Source organism: Nymphaea colorata, chromosome 3, assembly GCF_008831285.2.
Source record: "Nymphaea colorata isolate Beijing-Zhang1983 chromosome 3, ASM883128v2, whole genome shotgun sequence".
NCBI lineage: Eukaryota > Viridiplantae > Streptophyta > Magnoliopsida > Nymphaeales > Nymphaeaceae > Nymphaea > Nymphaea colorata.
Window position 1 is genome coordinate 21,473,846 of NC_045140.1, and position 19,914 is coordinate 21,493,759.

Genomic DNA, 19,914 nt, shown 5'->3' on the forward strand with positions numbered 1-19,914 from the left:
TGAGGGGTCTAATTTTTCTGCTAGGAATGTAGCTCGCTCTGACAACGTCCATTTCCTTAATATAGTAGGGAGCGTGATGCAGAAGAGTAGCTTCTTGTAACAGAATTGACCTTTCAAGGAACAACAAAACGTCCTTGTTTGAATATTTTACATTTAACCGCCTGAATGAGACAAAAAAACGGTTGAAAATGAAAAATTTTGCAAGCTTTTTCATAGAAAAGGTAATTTTCCAGATGCTTTTAACCTCTCCTCTAGCCAAGCATTCTCCAGTACAGTGAATTTGTGATACGCATCTATCTTTGTCAATCCAATTTTACTTTTATCCGAAACCAATTGATTGAAGTCAGATTTTTGAAGGATGTCCGAAGAGATCCTTCAGTTCGATCGTTGTTAGTCGCGGCATGTTTACGGGTTTTGGAATGTTAAGACATCAAGAAACGAATGTCCCCTGCTAGTGGGGAACAATATCCTTACCATTCGCCGAAATTCCTCACATTTTTGAATTTCTGACTTTGAGTAGAGATGATAACTAGGCCATGAGTTTTACTAATTCAGCTAGTTGTTTTGATAGATGAATAGTGTAGCACTTTATTAACTACATCTTGTGGGGCATAAGACGCGATGTTCTTTGAGCTCCACGCCAACCTTACTGTCGGCCCATGCATAGTTAGACGGATCAATTTCGTGGCCGAAACACGGGCGGTGATTGAAACTCAATTCAAAATGTTACCAGTGAGAAGAATATTATAAAAAAAAAAGGCCTGCTTCCTCTGTGTGTGTGAGAGAGAGAGAGAAGTGTGAAAATTTCCAATAAATAGCGCAAAATTTATGGTGAGGCACAGACAATTAGGCAAAAAACAAAAAAGGAAAATAGAAGAAGCCCTTTTGATCAGAAACGCTGACGCACCACCTACGCTATGGCTGCAGTGTCTCAAAATTTCAGATTCAGCTGCTCATTAAGCCACTATGTATATGCCAACAGAAAAGCGGGACATCCACATTTCATGTCACAAAATAGAGATTAAAAGCTCAATTAGCTTACTAATTTCCAATTAGAAAAATCGAGGTATTGGCAAAACAAACCAAAAGGTAAAAAAGGGCAAAAACCAAACTCGCTCTCCTCAGAGTCCTTCCAATACATTCTTCAGTAAGCCTCTAGAGTAGGCTAAGAAAAACAATCCTCTTCGGATTTCTCATACATCTGCGATCGTTACTTCAACCTCCACACCAGGTTCAATAGTGATTGACGTAATCTGCTTTACAACCTCTGATGAGCTTACAAGGTCGATCACCCTTTTGTGAACTCGCAGCTCGAAACGGTCCCAAGTGTTGGTACCTGCATTAAATGCGATAAATGGTTGAGATCGATAACATACATGGCAGGCTACTGAAAATTTTCAAAGTGGATGTACACAAGCTGGAATAGAAGCGTAAAATATTGATAGAAATTAATGGGGTAAAAAGAAACCACATTTTAACCTGCAGGAAGCCCATAAACCCAAAATCATAACTCATGAATATTCAGTGCTGATTTAAGATTTTAATAGTCAAGATTCGCACGCGTGTTTCAAATCCTGTTAATGTAACAGGCAATAAATCTTCCTCCCAAAGTGTTAGAATCTGGTAAAATGCATCATCATTTGTTATTACCCAGATAACCGACCCAACAGTAAGCATACTTTTGTTCTACAACAGTAGACACTAGGACAATGATACACCTCTAGGGAAGCAGAAAACCACAGTCAAGCAGCTCAGTTTGAAAAAAAAAAAAAGAATGAATCAAGTGTTTTCATAGAAAGTTAGAAACCCCTTTTCTTATGTCTCCATATGTTTCATTATGTCTCACAAGAGATACTCTGTGACAAATTTTTTGGATACTTCATAATCTACAAAATACAGTTTCTCAAGGGTGCCAATGTGTATCTGTGTCGGCATCACCGTCCAGACATGTCTGCACTGACACCCGATGCTTTTGCTTGTGTTGATGCAACATAGCTTATAGGCCTACTTGTAAAATTATTCGGGTGGAAAGGATATTTGGATTAGCAAGTGAGAGAACTGTGCTAAAACAACCCAATCACTTCATCTAATAAAGAGAGAAATTCTGCACACACAAAAATTAACCTGCCTCAAGACATCAACCTTAGGAAACAACATAAAGTATCTTCATATAATATAGTAAGCTCGCCTGTCTTGTCCATAAATCTTCCAGATTAGGAAATAAGAGAAAGTATCTTCATATGATATACCTAAGCTAGCCTGTCTTGTCCAAAAGTTTCCCAAATTATTTCTGTCAATATCTATAACAACCACAAAGTAATTGCCCACAATATACACCCGGTTACTGTACAATACGAAATGCAAGTAAAAATAGACCTAACCATCGACTTAATTACACAACAGAAACTACAAAAGATAATGAATATTTTCTTCACCACGAAAATATATGAGATAATTTGAAATGAAACTATACCTTCACCACATGGAGACTTTCTGGTAGTTATATGCAACACTTTTGTGGGCATTCTTACTGGTCCCTTAACTTTCAGCCGTTTGTCCTTTGCTCCCCGAACAAGATCGGCACAAACTGTGCATATGCACATGTCAATAAATGGAAAATGCTTGCAATAATGGAATTTAATCTCTCCGAAATGTATACCACAGAGATTCATAAACAATGCATAAAAATGGAACCAAAACCAGTTGATACCTTTTTCAAGGTTCTTCACACTTTTGGATGAAAGGGTAATTCTTATCCTATGAACTTGCTCCTGTGGTTCTTCAAAACCAGCTTTCATAGGTTTCATCATGCCCAAAGCCATTGTTTTTAAGAAGCGCTACTGTCAAAGAGCCAACTGTTAGAACTCATGGAGTAGACAAAAAGAAAAAAAATAAAAAGTAACCAAAATGAATGGAAAAGAGGGCCCCAATGGGAAAAAAACTTATGAAATTAACAAAACATACAGGACATAACTTCTACACAGTAATTTCACAAGACACATTGAAAAAGACATGAAAGCCTGTTACTCAAAATCGAAGCACAAGCACATATACACAAAGTACCATGAGGAGAGGGCCCTAACCACAAAACACTTATGAAATTAAACAAGACGAAGACGTACAAGACATAATTTCTACAGCAGTAGCTTCACAAGATACATTGAAAAAAACATGAAAGCCTGTTACTCAACATGGATCCACAAGCACGTATACACAAAGCATCGTATCACGGTCCAAATCTGCAACTTCAAGTGATAGTGATTGAAAGAAAATGAGTCTTTAAGAACCAGAATAGCAAGATCAGTTTCACAAACATCACTAGCATTCAACATTCATCAAGTAGCTTTTCCCAGTAAATTTTGTTGTTAAATATGATATGCTTTCTTTTATAGACAAAACTTTTTATTTTCTACCATGTATAAATATTTAACGTCTCAAAATATACACACAAACTACCAAAATAATGCCCTGATAATTCAGAAAAAGTGAAACATAATGCACATGGCATATCACAAAATGCAGATAACCGTGTTGGATGATAATAATTTTTCTTCACACACGATTCGCTATTTACCTCAACCGGAATCCCCATGATCAATCATATTTTGAGTGGCATAAAAAGGAGAGACGGTTTTCCTCAATTTGTAAGAAAAAACTTACGTAAAGATACACTGACAAAGCGTGTTCTTAATCAATTGTTCGCTACATCATATAAAAACAGGATTTTCATATATGAGTCATCTTCAAGCATATGGTACCACTTGATCTCACACATTATAAATTGCGTCACAATGAGGTAATCCCCGCTCAAGGGTGACAACCTTCACAGACTTTTACGTCATTAATATTTTAAATACAACGATATATGAATGAACTAGGGGTATCAACAAGGTGAAAATTGGTGATTCAGGCAGATACTTCCACGGTTCCACCAATGGGGCATTACGTGTTCAATTCTACCGTATTGTGAATAAGTACCTTGGACTTGCAAAGGGGGGAGTCATATTTTCAAATTGAGGTTGATAAGCTACAGCTATATCAACCAACCATGACAACATCTGTTCCCAAATCTCAGCAAGGGTCAACTACGATAAGATTCCTATCCACTCAAGCAAATCTGCCATATGGTCTCAACAACCCAAAAAATAAAAAAAACTAAAGCCTCACTGCTCAGTGCTCCTCAAATCTCATGAGTACCCAGCCAAGGAAAAAGCTAAACACTGGTGAAAATAAACCTCAGCATCAAACAAAAATGAAGAAGCACAGGAAAGGCAAAGGCAGCATCCTTCTGCCGGGAACCAGTTGCCGTAGATTCGGATCAATTAATCTCTCACGTACCAAATTACAAACGCAACCTCCACAGACGAATCCCAATGGCATTCCGTCTTTATACTAATTTGCACTATGCACAATTCTCGCAGAAAAAACAAGAGAAGAAGAATAACACAAAGTACACACAGAGCGCAGACGAAGTGAATCCTCAAAAGCCAAAAGGATGGCAGCTAGAGATAGGGCAACTTACAGAGAGAAGGCACCAACGGCGGCGGTTCACTCCTTGAGCGGCGGAGCTTCCTCCTCTCTCCTATGCAGCGATCGCCAAAACTCGGCAGTTCTAGGGCTTCTTCATAAGACCGGACCATCCGACGGCTCATATGCTTCGCTAGATTAGGATGTAAACAGTTTCGGGTCGGATACAGTTCTTACAGCGTCCAAACAAACGAGTCGGATTCAGATTTGCGTACAGAAAGCGCAACGCAAATTCCTGTACCTGCGTACTTTTGTGTATACGTTTTTAGGTTGATTTTTAAATCGTCTAAAAAAATTTATTGACGATTCTCAACATACTGAGAAAAAGAATTATCTAGGTAAAGCAAAACATAAGTTGTCGTTCACTTAAAAAAATAATTTATACATATCGTTTTATGAATAAAGTTGTGTGGTACAATTTCAAATCGGTTCATATATTTCATGATATATATAAATATAAAAGTTATATGTATTAGTTTAAACTAAGTAATTAAATTGGTTAATTGTTCGTCTAAGAGCTAAATGCAGAATTATTTTTCCAAACCAAATGACACCTCAATTATGATCAATGAGACCAATTCATCAGCCTTATATAATGTTAGGTCGTTCATTTGAGATAAATATTGCTTGAGATATTCTGTATTGCAGATTGGGTTGTCAACTGGTCAGGGAGATCCGACAAGTGACCCGAAACCAGATCGTTTTATCAAAATGCGATACAGGAAAATGTTTTTCATTCTTAAATTGACTCGGACTTGTTTAAGTGTGAAATTGGTACCCGATAAAGTTTGGATCTTGCCGGTGTCAATTCTGGATTCAGAACCAAGAAATTCTAGTCTACACTGAGTTTGGATCCGACTAAAGGTCAAATCTGGTATAGGATGGATTGGACCCTTGATTCCAACAATTACATTTAGAATCAAGAGAATCTTTTTTTTTTTAACCATAATTTCAGAAGATAGGTTTTTGTAACCATCTATAAATTCACTGTTATAAGCCTAACGTTTCCTAGCGACCCTAGAATTAGGGTCCTGAGCAGATATTACATTGTTTCTAATGTTTCATACATCCGTTTAAAGTTTAGAAGAGATGCATAAACAACCCCAGTATCTAGGATGTATGCATAAAACTAAAATTTTGTTTGCTTCAAGAACTGGATGAAACTAGCAGAATTCATTTTATTGGCATTATGCAATAGGGAACACTTTTCAGTCACTTTAGAAATATGTGCAGGCTTTCCCCTTCTACCTGTCCAAAGGAACTCACCTTTTTCCTAACCTTAGGTCAGGACAGGTAAGGGAAAGGAGAGCCCCCCGCCCGCAGCTCCATACGGCAGGTCCACCTGCGACGAAAGAGATAAGGCTGACAATTGAAGCCCCGGCCACTTCATGGAGCCCTTGGCTATATATATATATCATCCAAACAAAAATTAGGCTTTAAAAAATCGAAAACTTGGTTTTTGTCATGCCATCTAAACATACTCTTTGAAAACTCATTTAACAAAATGATTTAACCGGACTAGGTTTAAATAAAAACCTTTTCTTTTTTAAAGAATTCATCCAAACGCTGCCAAAAACTTCACATATATTCCTTATTTTGTATATAGCCCACAAGTAGCTCTTAAACAAAATAACCTGCAGATTCGAGCTGTGTTAGTTAAAACATTCTTTTAAACTGGGCTGGTGAAGCTTTGAATTGATCATTTGGTTGATTCTGAAGCGGTTGTAAACTGTTGATGGATATTTTATTTGAAAGATATATGAAAATGTCAAAAAAAGATAGATGAGAATTTTTTTTTATTATAAATGGATGGCCACCGACGTGCAAATTGAAGTAGTGTGAATGCGGCACCCTAACACACCGAGAGTCTCGGTTGAGTAAAAGCTTTGAGTCTCCTCTAAAACGTCTCCAAATTACTTCAAATATGAGAAGTCAAATGAAACGTAAAACCTCAAAGTCGACCGGCAACTGGAATATTTTGCCACAGATTTGATGCGATTTGAACCGAGGCCCATTTTGAACCAACAATACTAGGAAAAAGAAGAAGGAATTTTAAGTGAGGAGCCGAGCAGTTCCTCTCCGGCACCTCCAAAAGCCAGGCTCCCCAATTGACCAAGCCGCCGTCTTAGTCAAAACTGTTAGGCCGACCAGTCAGTCCGCTCATCTGACCCGACCATCAACTTCTGTTTACATACTTGTTTTTTTTTTCGTTGTGACCACACCTCTATGACTATTTCTGATGTACATTTTTCCTTCTTTCCCTATTCTCAATTTACCGGAAACACAACACATGGACATTGTGTTCACAATCTTCTTTAGACATTTTCCGCCGCACGACAAAATTCAGGCTCATAAGCCGCTTTCTTTTGTTAATATATATATATATATATATATATATATACATTGGGACTCGTTAACACTTGTTTAACAATAAGCTAAAGTCCACTTAATAACTGATTCAGGATTTACTAGTGCCAATAATTGCCACAAAGTAAAAACTGTAAAATGGGGAATGTGGTATCAAAACTATTGCAACATCAGAATTATTTTCCTGCAAATTTGCAAGAGTAATATTTTAGGTGAGCGAGAAGTTAACAATCTACCATTCAGAGAAGAAGAAGGCCGAAGATCCTCCTTATTCCCCTTGCCTCCAAGATTGTGGGCCAAACTTGTTTATAAGTATGGCAAGGATGCATTTCCCATTGTTCCAGTTCTTTCGACTTGTATTTTTTCACTTCCAATGTCTTGAATGGAGACCAAATTCTAGAATCAGCAGAATTACCCTGCTGGAACTGATGAAGAAGCCTGTATGTATGTAATTTTAACTTGTAAAATCATGTTAAATATTTTTATTTTTATACAAAAATACTACATTGGAATTTATCTACGTCATGTTTTGATTATATCTAATGTCACGCCAAAAAACCTGGTTTTTGCCTCCTAAAACCAACCTGATTTTGGGGATGTCGTGGAGGCACTCCCAAAGAGACTAAAGAAAGCGCAAACAACTTGTGTATGCCGCTAAATTAATGAAAAGGAAACCCTCAATAATGTTCTTTCCCAGAAAGTGGTAAGTATATTCCCCAGTTGGCACAGGTTCCTCAATAATTAATCTAAACAAAAACTCTCCAGAGAAACACGGATCTTGCTTTCTCTCTCTGATCTTTTCCTTGCAAACTTTTTTATTCCAACGTATCAATAATCAGGGCTGGAGTTGGACATTTTAGTGGCCATGATCAACCTCAAATCAAATGCCTTCACTTTATGAACTCAATCATACGTCAGGCACCACCAAACGCCATCCGCCCTCTCTTTCTTCTTCAAAGATAATCAAAGAGGGAGAGGGAGAGGGAGTGCGCGCGTGTGCCTTTTCATGATAGAACACGAAAAGTCTCTCCAATTCGCGAACTAAATCACGCTTCCCACCATCGGCCAAACGCGTCACCAGAAAGATCGCACCCCCCCACCCCCCCCCCCCCGGCCCGCAGTAATCAATTTTCAAAGAAGGTTTTTTTTCATAATATGACGAATATTCCCCCTCGCGTTCAGATTGGGAATCGTCCTCGATGCGGAGAAATGTACGCGCCGAGGGAGGGTCACCCATCTCAGCCGTCCAAGTCATAAAAAGCAACGGCCCACCCGCGGCCACGACAACTCCCTGAAGGCGACGGACCAGAAAGAAAACAAAATCCCCACAACCACTCTCGCTTTTTCCTATCCGCAAGAAGGACGACGACGACGACGACGACGAAAAGCTGCGTCTCCTTCCTCCCCCGATTTTCCGTTTACGAATACGAGCGGCGACGGGTTACGACGCCGCGGTCGTCTTCTCAGAATCCAGAAAGATCGACGGACGCCCTGCCCTCCATGGAAAAAAGAACACGAAAAAAAAAAATCCATAGAGAAAACTTGAGATTAAATAAGAAAAAAGTCGAAAGCAATTTGATCGGAGATTGATGGATCTGAAATTTTAGACGAAGAAAATTCTGGTCCGAGTTCGCGAGTAAAGAAGAGGATAGATGGAAAGAGGAAAGGGATCTCGCTAATTCCGTAAGAAGAGAACCTGGAAATATTGATTCTCGATCACTAGCACCGGGATACCAGAAATTAACAAATAGAAAGACGAAAAGAAGGCGGCGATCGGGCCACAGCTCTGTATGTATGATCCATGCCTTCACAGCAAATGAGGGAAAAGTTTTGTGTGTTTTCTTCTTCCATATACTCAGCCAAGATGATACAGAAACCTCAGTAGCAACTCGAAAATTGAAGAGGGATATCCGAAAAACAAAACAAGAAAAGAAAGGTCGATCCGATAAAAACCGATAGATCGGAGAGATCTATCCACGGATCTGAACCGTGCCATCGGGTTCTTTCTTTTACACACAATTCTTCTCATGTATCCTGTCTCTCTTCACGCTCCTCTTGTTTTTTTTTGTTCCCGGTCATAATTCTCAGAGAAAAAGAGAGAGGGAGACAAAGGAGGAATAATTCACGATCACGATCACGATCACTCAGAAATTTCCTCCGACCTACATCCCTGCTGGTGCCCCTTCCAACTGTAGCTCTCGGATTTAGTCTCTTCGTCATCATCGTCGTCGTCTTCTCTGCTTTCGTGGCTCACCCTCTGGTTACCGGAGAACTGGAGGGGGCCCTGAGGAGACGCCGACTGTGCAGGGCTCTGCTTCAGACTCTGGGGGTTCCGGCTTCCCTGCGTAGAGTACTCATGGGGCACCCAGATTCCGCCCAACATGACAAGTGGGTTCGACTGCTGGCTGCCGGCCGGCGCCGGGGGACCGACGTTTGCCCTTCGGGTGTGCAATCTATATTTCTGAAAACCATTTGATGTGGAAAAACATTAGGTCCTTGCAATCGGAGAAGAGGAACCAAAGGAAAAATGGTGGGTGAAAGGAGTCGGAGCTCACCTGTAAATGACTCTTCACTTCGTCGTTCGTCAGACCGTCCACCTTCATCAATTCTCTAATCTGTTTGGGCGTAGCCACTTCAAGAAACCAACCGGAAAATTTTTTAGCGACAACGGATCGATGAGGCATGACATGAGGCTGAAATTGAATCTGGATAACTAAAAATAAAAGACGACGCTATTTGAAGCAGAACATTGGTGATTATGTTACCTTGAGCACCACCTAATTGTTGCAACGCATTGACGAAGCGTCTGTGCAGCTCCGGCGACCAGCATCGGCGGGCCTTCCTTTGGGCCTGCTGGGATTGCGTGCCGGATTGGACCGGAGAAGACGATTGAGCTCCGCAGTTGGGCTTGGATTCGGTGGATAAAGAGAGATCGGCGGATACCTCCTTCTCCTCTTTGGAAGCCGCGGCAAAAGCGGAATTTTCTTTGAAATGAAGGAAGGCTGCTCTGCTCCGATTCATGGAGAATTTGTGAGAATTTGCAGATTGAACAGACTCTTCATCCATCCTCTGCAGCACCCAAAGAAGATGAGTCAGTTCCTCTCGAACAGATCGACTGGAAAAAAAAAAAAAAAAAAAAACCATTTTTTGAGAAAGGTACCTCATTTCTCATGTCAGGAGAATCAAGGTGGTTGTCGCTCCACAGCTGAGCGGAACGCATCCAGTTCATCTTATCCCTGCAATCCTTCTCCTCCCTCAGGAAACCATCTCCCTTCTCCTCATCGTCCGAGGAACATTTCTTCACTGGTATGAATTCTTCGAGAACCGGGCGGCCCATTCTGCATTGTTGCTTCATCTGCTGCTTCACATTCTCGATAGCTACAGAGAAAGACGCAATAGAAAATTCAATTCAGGCAAACAGATTAGAAAAATAAACGCAAAAAACCATCGAATCCTCAGAGAGAGGGAAGGGGGAAGGAAAAGGAGGAAGGAAGGACGGACGTGAGGGTGACCTTCATTGACGAGCTGCATGCACAAAGGAAGCTCCCTCTTGAAGGCGTCAATCTTCTTCCTCTCTTCTTCCAAGCACTTGAGTCTCTCTTCCAAGCCGCCTCCGTCTCCCCCTACAAACTGCTCCATCGATAACCCAGCGCCCTTCTTCTTGGCCGGTGGCTTGTAGTCCAAATTCAGCTCGAGAGGAGATCCCATCTTCTTCTTATTCTTCACCCCCTTGTTCCTCTCTTACAGAGAAAAGAACGACCCACAGATTGAACCCGCCCAAGTGGGATTTTAACGAAAGGAAAAAGAAGGAGAGGGAATCAAAGATCCGGTAGAAACCCACAATGAGAGAGAAGAAACCGAGGACAAGAAGAAAAGATAATTTGAGAAGATTCTCTCTCTCTCTCTCTCTCTCTTATAATCAAAAGGAGGGGTTCAGAAGCAAGAGACGCTTGTCAGGGTCGTGGCGTCGCATAATTCTCCCACTATATCCCCAGAATCTCCGCCTATAAAACCGCGTCGGAAAACCGTCCTCTCTACCACCACTCCACCGGAATCCCATAAACCGATCGATCGCATATGGAATCTCTATCACCCTAGAATATCGTTCTCCCCCACCCCTATTTAAGAAAAAAGAAAAAAATTTAGGAGGCTGTCGCACAAGTAAAAAAGGAAAAAGGTTGGTGTTTTTAATGCCCCGAGCGGGTTCCGGACCAAGCAGTAGAGATTGTTTTTTCACGGGAACGCCCCACCGCCTCTGCTGTATGCCCAAATTGCCCTATCTAAAGGGAGGGAGACTTTCGGTACAACGCCTCAAGGAATGTTTAATGAGGCCATGTGCGGACCTGATGCGGACACGTGGTTCAGATTCTTTGGATAAGTGGCGGAGATTCTAGACCGGGGGCTTCTTTTCTCTGCGTCTCGGATTCGATAGATAGATGGTGGTGGACACGTGGCAACGGCATCTTCCGCCCCTCTCCCTGACCCAAGAGGTTTATGGTCCGAGTCTTTATTCGTTGCATTTGGTACAAAAACTTTGGGGGATAAGGATTCCCTTTCTCTCTCTCTCTCTCTCTCTCTCTCTCTCTCTTACATGGAGCGGATGGCATGGGCCCCAGCAATTTTTTTCATAAGATTTTATCTTATGGGTGGCAGAAGGGTAGGAGGAGATGCTCGCTAGCGCTAGACGACGAAGGAGGCTTCCTTCCTAGCCATCAGATTCTCCCCCCCTTCCAGTTCCCACCAGACCAGAGTGCCGGTATCTTCCTCGGTCCCCCGCCCGCCCGCCCATTTTACCCGAATTGCCCTCCTTCTCTGTCCTTTCCCAAGCTTGTTCTGACCCCATCCCACGTCCTCCGGATCCGTTCCCCTTGTTCTCGGGCGTGGTTGATAAAACCGTCCCCCTGTTCTCCTTTGGAAACACGAACGCAAGATCCACGCGTCCTGGCTGGCTGTGGATAAGAAGCATGCGTGTCGCGCAACAGAGGCTAGAGGTCTCTCTCTCGCATTGTTCGAAATGACAATATTGTCCTCGAGTGGGTCGTCTCCATAATTTAATGCACACGGTCAAAAACAAAAGCAGGAAAAGCTCGAAGCCGCGTGGGCGAGAGGGAGGGAAGAGTAATTTGGGGCAAGAAGTGCGGTCGCCAAAGAGGCAGAGGCAGGTGGGTGGGAATTGGGGTATGAATAAATATTTGCTTTGCTTTGCTTTGCTTTGTTGAGAGAAAAGAAAGGGGGGAGGATTCGGAGCCAGCCAGCGCTCGGGTCGCCGCGTAAGTTAGAATATGGTGACGTGGGGGGGAGAGAATACGGCGGGGCCCGCGCTGGATTCTCTCCCGCTCCTCGCCACTGAGTCGTGGGTCCCATCTGTTCCTTTCCCCCTTAAATCGGCATCTTACATCTGCTCCTGGTGGCGCCAAAACCATCGCCTGTCGGCTATCGGTCGTCCTAATCCCTGGCTCCCACTCCCTTAATTTACTAAAACACCCCTACCCTTTTTTCTAATGGACAAGTTGGTGGGTTAAAATATGCGAGCCAGGTCCAAAGGAGCTTCAGCTTCGAAACGCTCGCCACAGTTAAGTTGAATATGGTCTTTCGTGTTTTATATATCTGAAGACAATTGGGTCTAACCTACTCCGAGAAGCGAGCGAGCGATTCACCTACCAATCCATCCTCGAAAGGATAACCGTCCACTGTTTTGGGCAACTTACGGAGAATGACTGGATGACGGTGAGATGCATGAGGGTGTTTCGGTAACACATGTTGCAAGTGGAGGACGTGGCCGTTCGAGGATGCTGACTCTGACCTTTGAACGCCCGAGCGTCGTCCATTCTGGAACACTTCAGTTCCATTTAACAATTCTTTTTCCTTTTTCTTTTTTAGAAGAAGAAAACAATCCCAGGAGAGAGAGGCAAGATCTCTGCAATCTTATCTGCAAACGCCAAAAGGGTTTGACTTTTTCTTCCCCGAACATTCACGCGGCCAAAGAATCTTGTGCTCCAAAAAACCAACTAAATGACCATCTAGAAGAAAAACATTTAACATCAGTTGAACAATTATTTTCGATGTTAGATGGAAAGGAAAAAACTTTTTACGAGAGTCGATCTCCCATTATCAGAAGGTAAGCAGTACCACTCATAGAAGACTCTGAAAGCAAAAAATAAATAAATAAATAACGGATTTTGCGTTATACACAAAATCTGAAGGCCAAAAAGATAACTTACCCTTTTTTTTTTTTTTTTGTCCTCTATAAAGTGGTCCTTTTCGTATTTCTCCCCAAATTCATTCAGGGCTTTAATTTGAAAGCGATGAGCGATGCAGATGTGCTGTGTTTTATGTGTTGCCACGTTCAGTTACGCACGTGCCCTATACAGATGGCCGGCTCTTATTGGAAGGTTCAGGCTCACCCCCATATGGCAATGGCAAAGGCAAAGTGAGAAAGAAAGGTTGGTGGGGCCGGGGATGGGGAGAGGTGGAGATAGAAAATCCTTCTTGTATTTTTTTTTTTTCTTTCCATCTTCGAATCTTAATGTCAGGTGCGCTTTCCTCTCAATGAGACTCCAAAGTAAAAAAAGTTACGCCAATGAACTTTCCTAGTAAATGCAGCAGCTCAAGAGGAGAACTCCGGCCTTTGAAGACTGCATGCACGCCAATGAACTTTCACCAATTTTTCCCCATCATAAATCCTATTCTTCAAAGAGAAGAGGGAGAACAAAGCCTCAGCTGATTCCCTCCTCCTCCTTACAAGTAGTTGAAAAGGGGGAAAAATTCACTTATTCCATCCACATATCCTCCTCCTAAAAAGCCCACAAAAGGTGTATGAAAGCTTTACGTAAATGTTATTCCTCTGAAACCGGTCCATCTGATTTCTTCAGCTTCACTCATACGTTGCTTCTTTCGGAGTCCAACATCATCGTCTCCCGACGTCTCTCCTTTCTTTTTTTATGTGCCCAACATTTCTTGGAGAGCAGAGGTCAAACTGCGGCAACATCGATCCAACCAATTCCTTCTTTCGTGCACCATTATTCAATTTTAAATTCATATCATATCTTCATACGCCTCTTCAAGTTCTTCTGATTTTTGTCTCTGAATCTTCATGGATCGACATCCAAAACATTTTCATTTCGAAGAAGAAAGAATTAGATCCAATTAAATTCCAAAACCTGCATTTCACAGTTAAAAAAAAAAAAAAAAAAAAAAAAGTAATTAATGACCGATATTCACAGAAAAACTGATTTTGACTCATTTAAGAAGAGAAGAGATCTGAGATCCATCAAATGGTAACCGTACCCGACCCGGGGCTACAAGTGGTTCTGATGGGGTTTGGACACCTTGTCAGGTCCAACCCGCAGAGAAAAAAAATGTGGGAATTATGATTGTTGATCTACCCAGATTCTTTGGTTGATGGCTTTTTTCTGGTGGCGGAATCCTAGTCGCCACACCTTCTACACAACAAAAATGACCTCATGGCTTACCTAAAAACTTAGGTTGGATCCGGGTCAGAACCTGGATCCATTTACTTAGGCACAATGTCTTTTCAAACAAAAAGATTAGGGCCTGCCCCTTGTCAGGGCGGAACCCTCAATAAAGGTCCAAACCCTCCAACTGGGTCCAGAATCCTCAGATTTGGATTAGAATTGCCCCTTATGTGAACAAATGGGTTTGGTTCGGATTGGTTACACATTCCCATGTTTAGCCTCGCAGGCTCCATTCTGTTAAAACAAGGCTTGGATTTGGATTAAAAACCGGACGGGCGAGCTTAATTTGGATATCACTCGACGCTCGAACTTGGGGATCACGTTTTCAAAAGCAAAGCTCGATCCAAAGACGACTTGAGCACTCAAAACAAGAACATCCAGATCTGATTAGGTACAGGATTTGACCCTAATCACCTCGTTTTCCTGCTTCTTGGATCTACTTTATCAGATCCGATTTGTTTTCAGTCTGATATAATTAAACCCTCCTGGATTTGACAAACCATGTCTATTTCCTTTCGTCTCCTACTAAAAAAGAAAAAAGATTTAGTGTCGCGTGGCTTTTGTTTGTCATGTCTTGTGAAATATATGAAGCCGATCATATAGAATCGAGAAATATTGTGCATTGATGACTAGGATAATGATGGAAGCGAGAAAAATTTTATTCACTAGGAAAAAGTCAAGTTACGGTCAAGCTGAAGGTTCTCCTGTCCCCACTTTGTAGATATGCCCAAATAATTTCGAATCGGATCGGACAAATTTGTAAATTTCTCTGTTCCGGATTGGACGGAAAAAATCCTCTTGGGCCTAACACTACCTAATATATCGAGTGGCCGTGATTGGATAGAGCTCAAGATGTTTGGAGATCCTGCACAGTCAGTGGCATTATAAATGAGTTTCGGCCTCGAAGAATAGGGCGGACAAGATCAGATGAATAATGGGGTCCGAAGCGAAACATGTATAATAAATTGCTCGCTGCCACTTGCTCGATTCGGGCATCAATGTGGGGGCCAAGATGCATGAATTTTCAAGTTGACATGTCTCCCTTCATTGAATATTCTTTAACTTGAGCTATCTTGTTAGATTAGAGTTTCTCCTACTATAATTATAATTATGAAGTTGAGTGACCATTCAGCAAACAAGGAATGATTTTGAAATAAAACCCATGCATCCAACACTATTGATACAAATTGAGGTCTTGGATCCAATCCAATCTGTCGACGACCCTACGTGGGAGGGAAATCTGGCACATGAAAACAAATAACCGAGTCCACCATCCATCTGTTTTTTTTTTTTTATTATTATTTTGTAATGAAAAATGTGTTCTCCTGTGTTGAGATAGATATCGAATATTTATACAACACATTATGTATAATTTTCAAAAGTAATAAAGTGCATATATTCAGGTTTAGCATCTTTTGTGATCGTACACATTTTCAATGTCCGTCGAAAAGGAAAGGCGGTTGGCATGAGGGACGGGAACAGCCTCTGGGCTTCCAGGTTATCTATTTTGTTAGATTTTATCCAATTCCTTGTTTTATAAGGCTAAGGGGCGTAGTATTGCTGGTTGAATTGAGAGGTTGGTGAAAATTTGATGCTCAGTTTGAATCTTGCGAGCACTGTTCGTTTAAACAACAAAAATGCAATATTGTAGTTGATGAATGTACCACTTGTTTATTCATATCTTAAAATAGTTCTAAAACCTGAGAGTGGGTGGGGTGGAGGGAGAGAGCTTCAACTCTTGTTTAAATTAAAAAGATCATAAAGTGCGTTTCCGAACACCAACATTTAATTTTGCTTGCTTGTTTGACCGCACCCAGCATGAGATTCGTTTTCCTTTGCACCTAAGAGATGGCTTGGCATGCGTGCAAACATCAGCCGTCTAGGTCTAAACCCGTACAAGTGCATTATTTTTCAATAGATGTATATATTTTTAAATCCATAGGGACCTACGGATATGAATGGGCCAAGCCTTGTCTCTGCGCCGAATCTTGGTGGGTGGTTCAGCAGTAGGGACAAAGGAACGTGCACCATTAATACTACATCTTCATGATGATTTGGCTATGTTTTTCAATTTCTCACATCCCATCATCCTCCACAAAAACCGTAGAGATCCAAACCCATTCGTACCAGGATTTGGTCTTGGCCTGACTCCAAGTATATTTAGCTATCCGAATCCCACTTCCACTGGATATACATCGACTTATCACTGACATTACGCTTTGGGTTGGGAGCAAAGCTCTTTCTTTCCCCTTCTTTCTATCTTTAGTCGTGTAGGTGAATATATGGTTACTTCTTACAACTCGAAAGTAGTGTGTGGCATTGTTTATAGAAAAGTAACTCTTACGAGAATCAAACTGATGATGACCAAACTTTATCGGCTCATTAGCCATATTTCCAACCAATACATGAGTTCGTCGTGAACAAAGTGCGACAGCGAACATTCAGCCATGTCATAATGGTGCTGGCGCTGGCTAACAACTTGATGATGCATACGCTCACGCACCACACCACAAATGTGCATTAAACATGTAAAACCTGACGAGGACAACTATGAAAGCATAAAAAGAATTAAGAAATGCGGGGAAGCACAGCATCTCCAATCTTGATTCTATATGATTTAAAAATATATATATATACATATATTTCTGTGTGATTTTAAAAAAATAAGGAGCACGCTTTCCATATGAAGCATGGAATAAAGGCATAGGCATGAAATCAACTTCCGGTAAGGCACGGTAAGTTGAATGATGAATTGTTGTCATTGCCAACGCTGATGTAGCTCAATACTCCGATGATAAGAACGGGGGAGGGACCATCGGGCCTCTTCTCTTTTCAAGTTGTTGTTAACCTTTCACTCACCTGAAAAGCCAAGTTCAGTCTCGAAGCATCTCCCTGTCAATGTTGGTATGACAATTACCATATTAGTCAAGTACAAGGCGGTGCTTTGATACCCACGTGATAGATAATCTTATAATATAACTTGCCAATGCAAAAGCTCATTATTGTCAATTTTTCCTTGCGGGTAAATATTTTTCGCATATATTAGGCCAACTAGGAATATAAATCTCCCCATAACCTTAGATGGTAGATATGCAATGGGAAGGCATTGTTCTAACACACTCTACCTTACTGATCATATAGATCTCCAAGAAAAAAAAAAGAAACTAATATTAATTGTTTAACCTTTCCATTTCAAGCACCCGCTTTTCTGCCACAATCTTAGAAATAAGCTTGTCATTTAATGTCTTTGTATATATCTGCTCAGCTTTTGTGGGCAGAACACCAACGAATGGCCTCAGTTGAAGCACGTAACTTTGAAACGTATGAAAAATTCTTCTTTTCTATGCAGTCATTTCATGTGAAACTCTGTGCATTTCTACATTGTCCTTTTGATTTGGGAAACGTATGTCTTCCACTGTCATTTGTTTAAAAGAGAAAAAAGTGGTACTTTTATTTTTCTCCACCTAATTGAGCTTGTCACCTAAATTGGAGGAAATTACAAAGCAACTTCCCGTTTCACAGTTTATCAGCAAAGATTAGGTGAAGAGTTTCAGAAATTGTAGGGTCCATGTCCCTTGAAAAAATCGTGTCTCATCTGTGGTCCGGAAACAAGTTAGCATGATACAGAGCCCTCTCTCTCTCTCTCTCTCTCTCTCTCTGGCCGACAAAATGGGAATCCATTAAAAAGGATAAGAGAGAGCTTTATCGTTTTGCATAATGACAAGATGTCCTACCGCCTCTTTATTTGCTGAATCCCAACATGAAAAGCGTAGAGATGATTGCTTGGGCTTATACCAAGATGTGGAATCTAGCCACTGTCCCACAATAGCAGCTGCTAAATCGATTTCAACAAGTCTTCCAGTAGCAAAATGAAGTCCGCTGCCTCCGTCGGTTACGGAATTAAGTTGGAACCAAGTTCACACTCAATCGCAGGGATGCAGCTTGGACCAATAAATGTTCATTCCTATAATTACATAGTAAAGGAAACTTTCTAGCTAATTTCCAAGCAAGAAAGTGATCGGCCCCTTGCATTGCCATGCCTAGAACTTCGCCTGCGCCCCGCCGCCGGCCAGTCTTCCGGTGTTTGGTTTCGCCGGAAGAACATTTTCGAAAGCAGTCTCACAAAGTCCGTCTTGCTCTGACCGGTGATGGCGGTGGTCGCCACGTTTTAAATGACCGGGGAGCAGGTGTCAGTGGAGAGTACTTCCCAGACACCAATGGCTGCTCGTACAACCACTGTTAATTCACAGAACCGGCTGCAGGGAAGGAAAAGCGTACCCTGCGGAAAGTTCCTGGCTCCAAATGCCGGGCACGTGGCATGATTGTCTTGATGGCTCTGCGTGCTTCATTCGACCCCCGGATCAGCTGAATACGTTGCCCTGGGAAGCCACTGCCAGGCTCGATTTTTCCCCACCTCTGTTGCTTCGTGCCATTTCCCGACTCCTTACCGCAATCGTTAGAAAGGGTTGATGTTTGTGACTGCCAACAGTGGGTTATCAATAGGAATGTAGAACGACCAAGCAGAGCACCAGCTCCAGTCAGCGCTTTACGACATGAGTTCGAGCTCGATTTGGTAAGAGTACGAGCTCGAGCTCCACTACTTTAAGCCTGTCTTGTCTGATTCATAAATATTTTTTTTCCCTTAAATGTAAAAGAAAACAGTAAAAGATGGTGTCAAAATATACCGAAACTTACTAACATATCCTCGAAAATTAACAAATATAAAAGATAGATCCAGAGTCGAGTTGGTATAAATGCGACTCGTAATACATTCCTAATCGAATCAGAAAGGAAAGTAGGGGAATTGCATGGAAGGAAAGGAACTTGGCAAATGCACTACAATTTGTCGCTTCAGTGCAATCATTCACGGTATGGGCTTATAGGTAAGCCCAATATACTGGGACAATCTTCAGAGTGGCACAGGCGCCTTGGCATCTTTCTCATGGTCACGTGCCCCACTTGCCCATAAAAATGTTTATTAAGAAGTTTGGGGTATTTTTCAGCTCAGTGTAATCGGACCATAAATATATGCAAATAAATATGATTGGAATCACATATAGCATATGACTGATAGGAGATATTGCTGCCAATTTACGTTCCCACAAGCTGCAAGTCCTATCCACTTTCGTACTAACCGGATGTGTAGTGAGTCTGACTACTTGGATCCATATTAGAATCGAATCACTTGAATCACTTTGCTCAAAACATGACTGGCCAAAACAAAAATCTTCAGATAATCTTTAAAATTGGGAGAAAGTCTAACCAATTGCTATTTTTCAACATAAGAAAACGCTAAAAGGAGTAATTAACCCCGTGCGATCACTTGACTCAATATCTAACTTTCTAAGCCTAATTGATAATTAACCTTCGCTGCGGCCGTCTCCAGACTCTCCACCGTCTTAAACTGCCTCCACAAAGCTCAGATTCGTGGCTGAAGAAGCCACAAATATATTAAACCTATAAATGGAGTCAGAAACGAACATAAATAAACAGCGTTGCAGTTCGTCAATCAAGTTCCCGTTGCCATTGTCCCAAAGCACCTTGG

General features: G+C 41.5%; 2 protein-coding genes across 3 annotated transcripts; both read right to left on the bottom strand.

Moving 5' to 3' along the window:
* Positions 1 to 1,017: 1,017 nt before the first annotated feature.
* On the bottom strand, positions 1,018 to 4,656 carry LOC116249758 (40S ribosomal protein S20-2). Of its 2 annotated transcripts, none has more exons than XM_031623008.2 (4): positions 4,523 to 4,656; positions 2,711 to 2,840; positions 2,474 to 2,587; positions 1,018 to 1,336 (listed from the first exon to the last, which is right to left on the bottom strand). In XM_031623008.2, the coding sequence occupies exons 2-4, from the start codon at positions 2,820 to 2,822 to the stop codon at positions 1,194 to 1,196; spliced, it is 369 nt and encodes a 122-aa protein (XP_031478868.1). In that variant the 5' UTR covers positions 2,823 to 2,840; positions 4,523 to 4,656; the 3' UTR covers positions 1,018 to 1,193. The 2 variants fall into 2 exon arrangements, with proteins under 2 accessions (XP_031478868.1, XP_031478869.1); XM_031623009.2 differs by having other exon boundaries at positions 2,711 to 2,837; positions 4,523 to 4,639.
* A 4,055-nt stretch (positions 4,657 to 8,711) lies between these two features.
* LOC116251567 (myb family transcription factor EFM-like) lies at positions 8,712 to 11,066 on the bottom strand. The gene is made up of 5 exons (XM_031625912.2): positions 10,407 to 11,066; positions 10,055 to 10,272; positions 9,660 to 9,963; positions 9,450 to 9,526; positions 8,712 to 9,355 (listed from the first exon to the last, which is right to left on the bottom strand). The coding sequence occupies exons 1-5, from the start codon at positions 10,600 to 10,602 to the stop codon at positions 9,035 to 9,037; spliced, it is 1,116 nt and encodes a 371-aa protein (XP_031481772.1). The 5' UTR covers positions 10,603 to 11,066; the 3' UTR covers positions 8,712 to 9,034.
* Between the last annotated feature and the right edge of the window lie 8,848 nt (positions 11,067 to 19,914).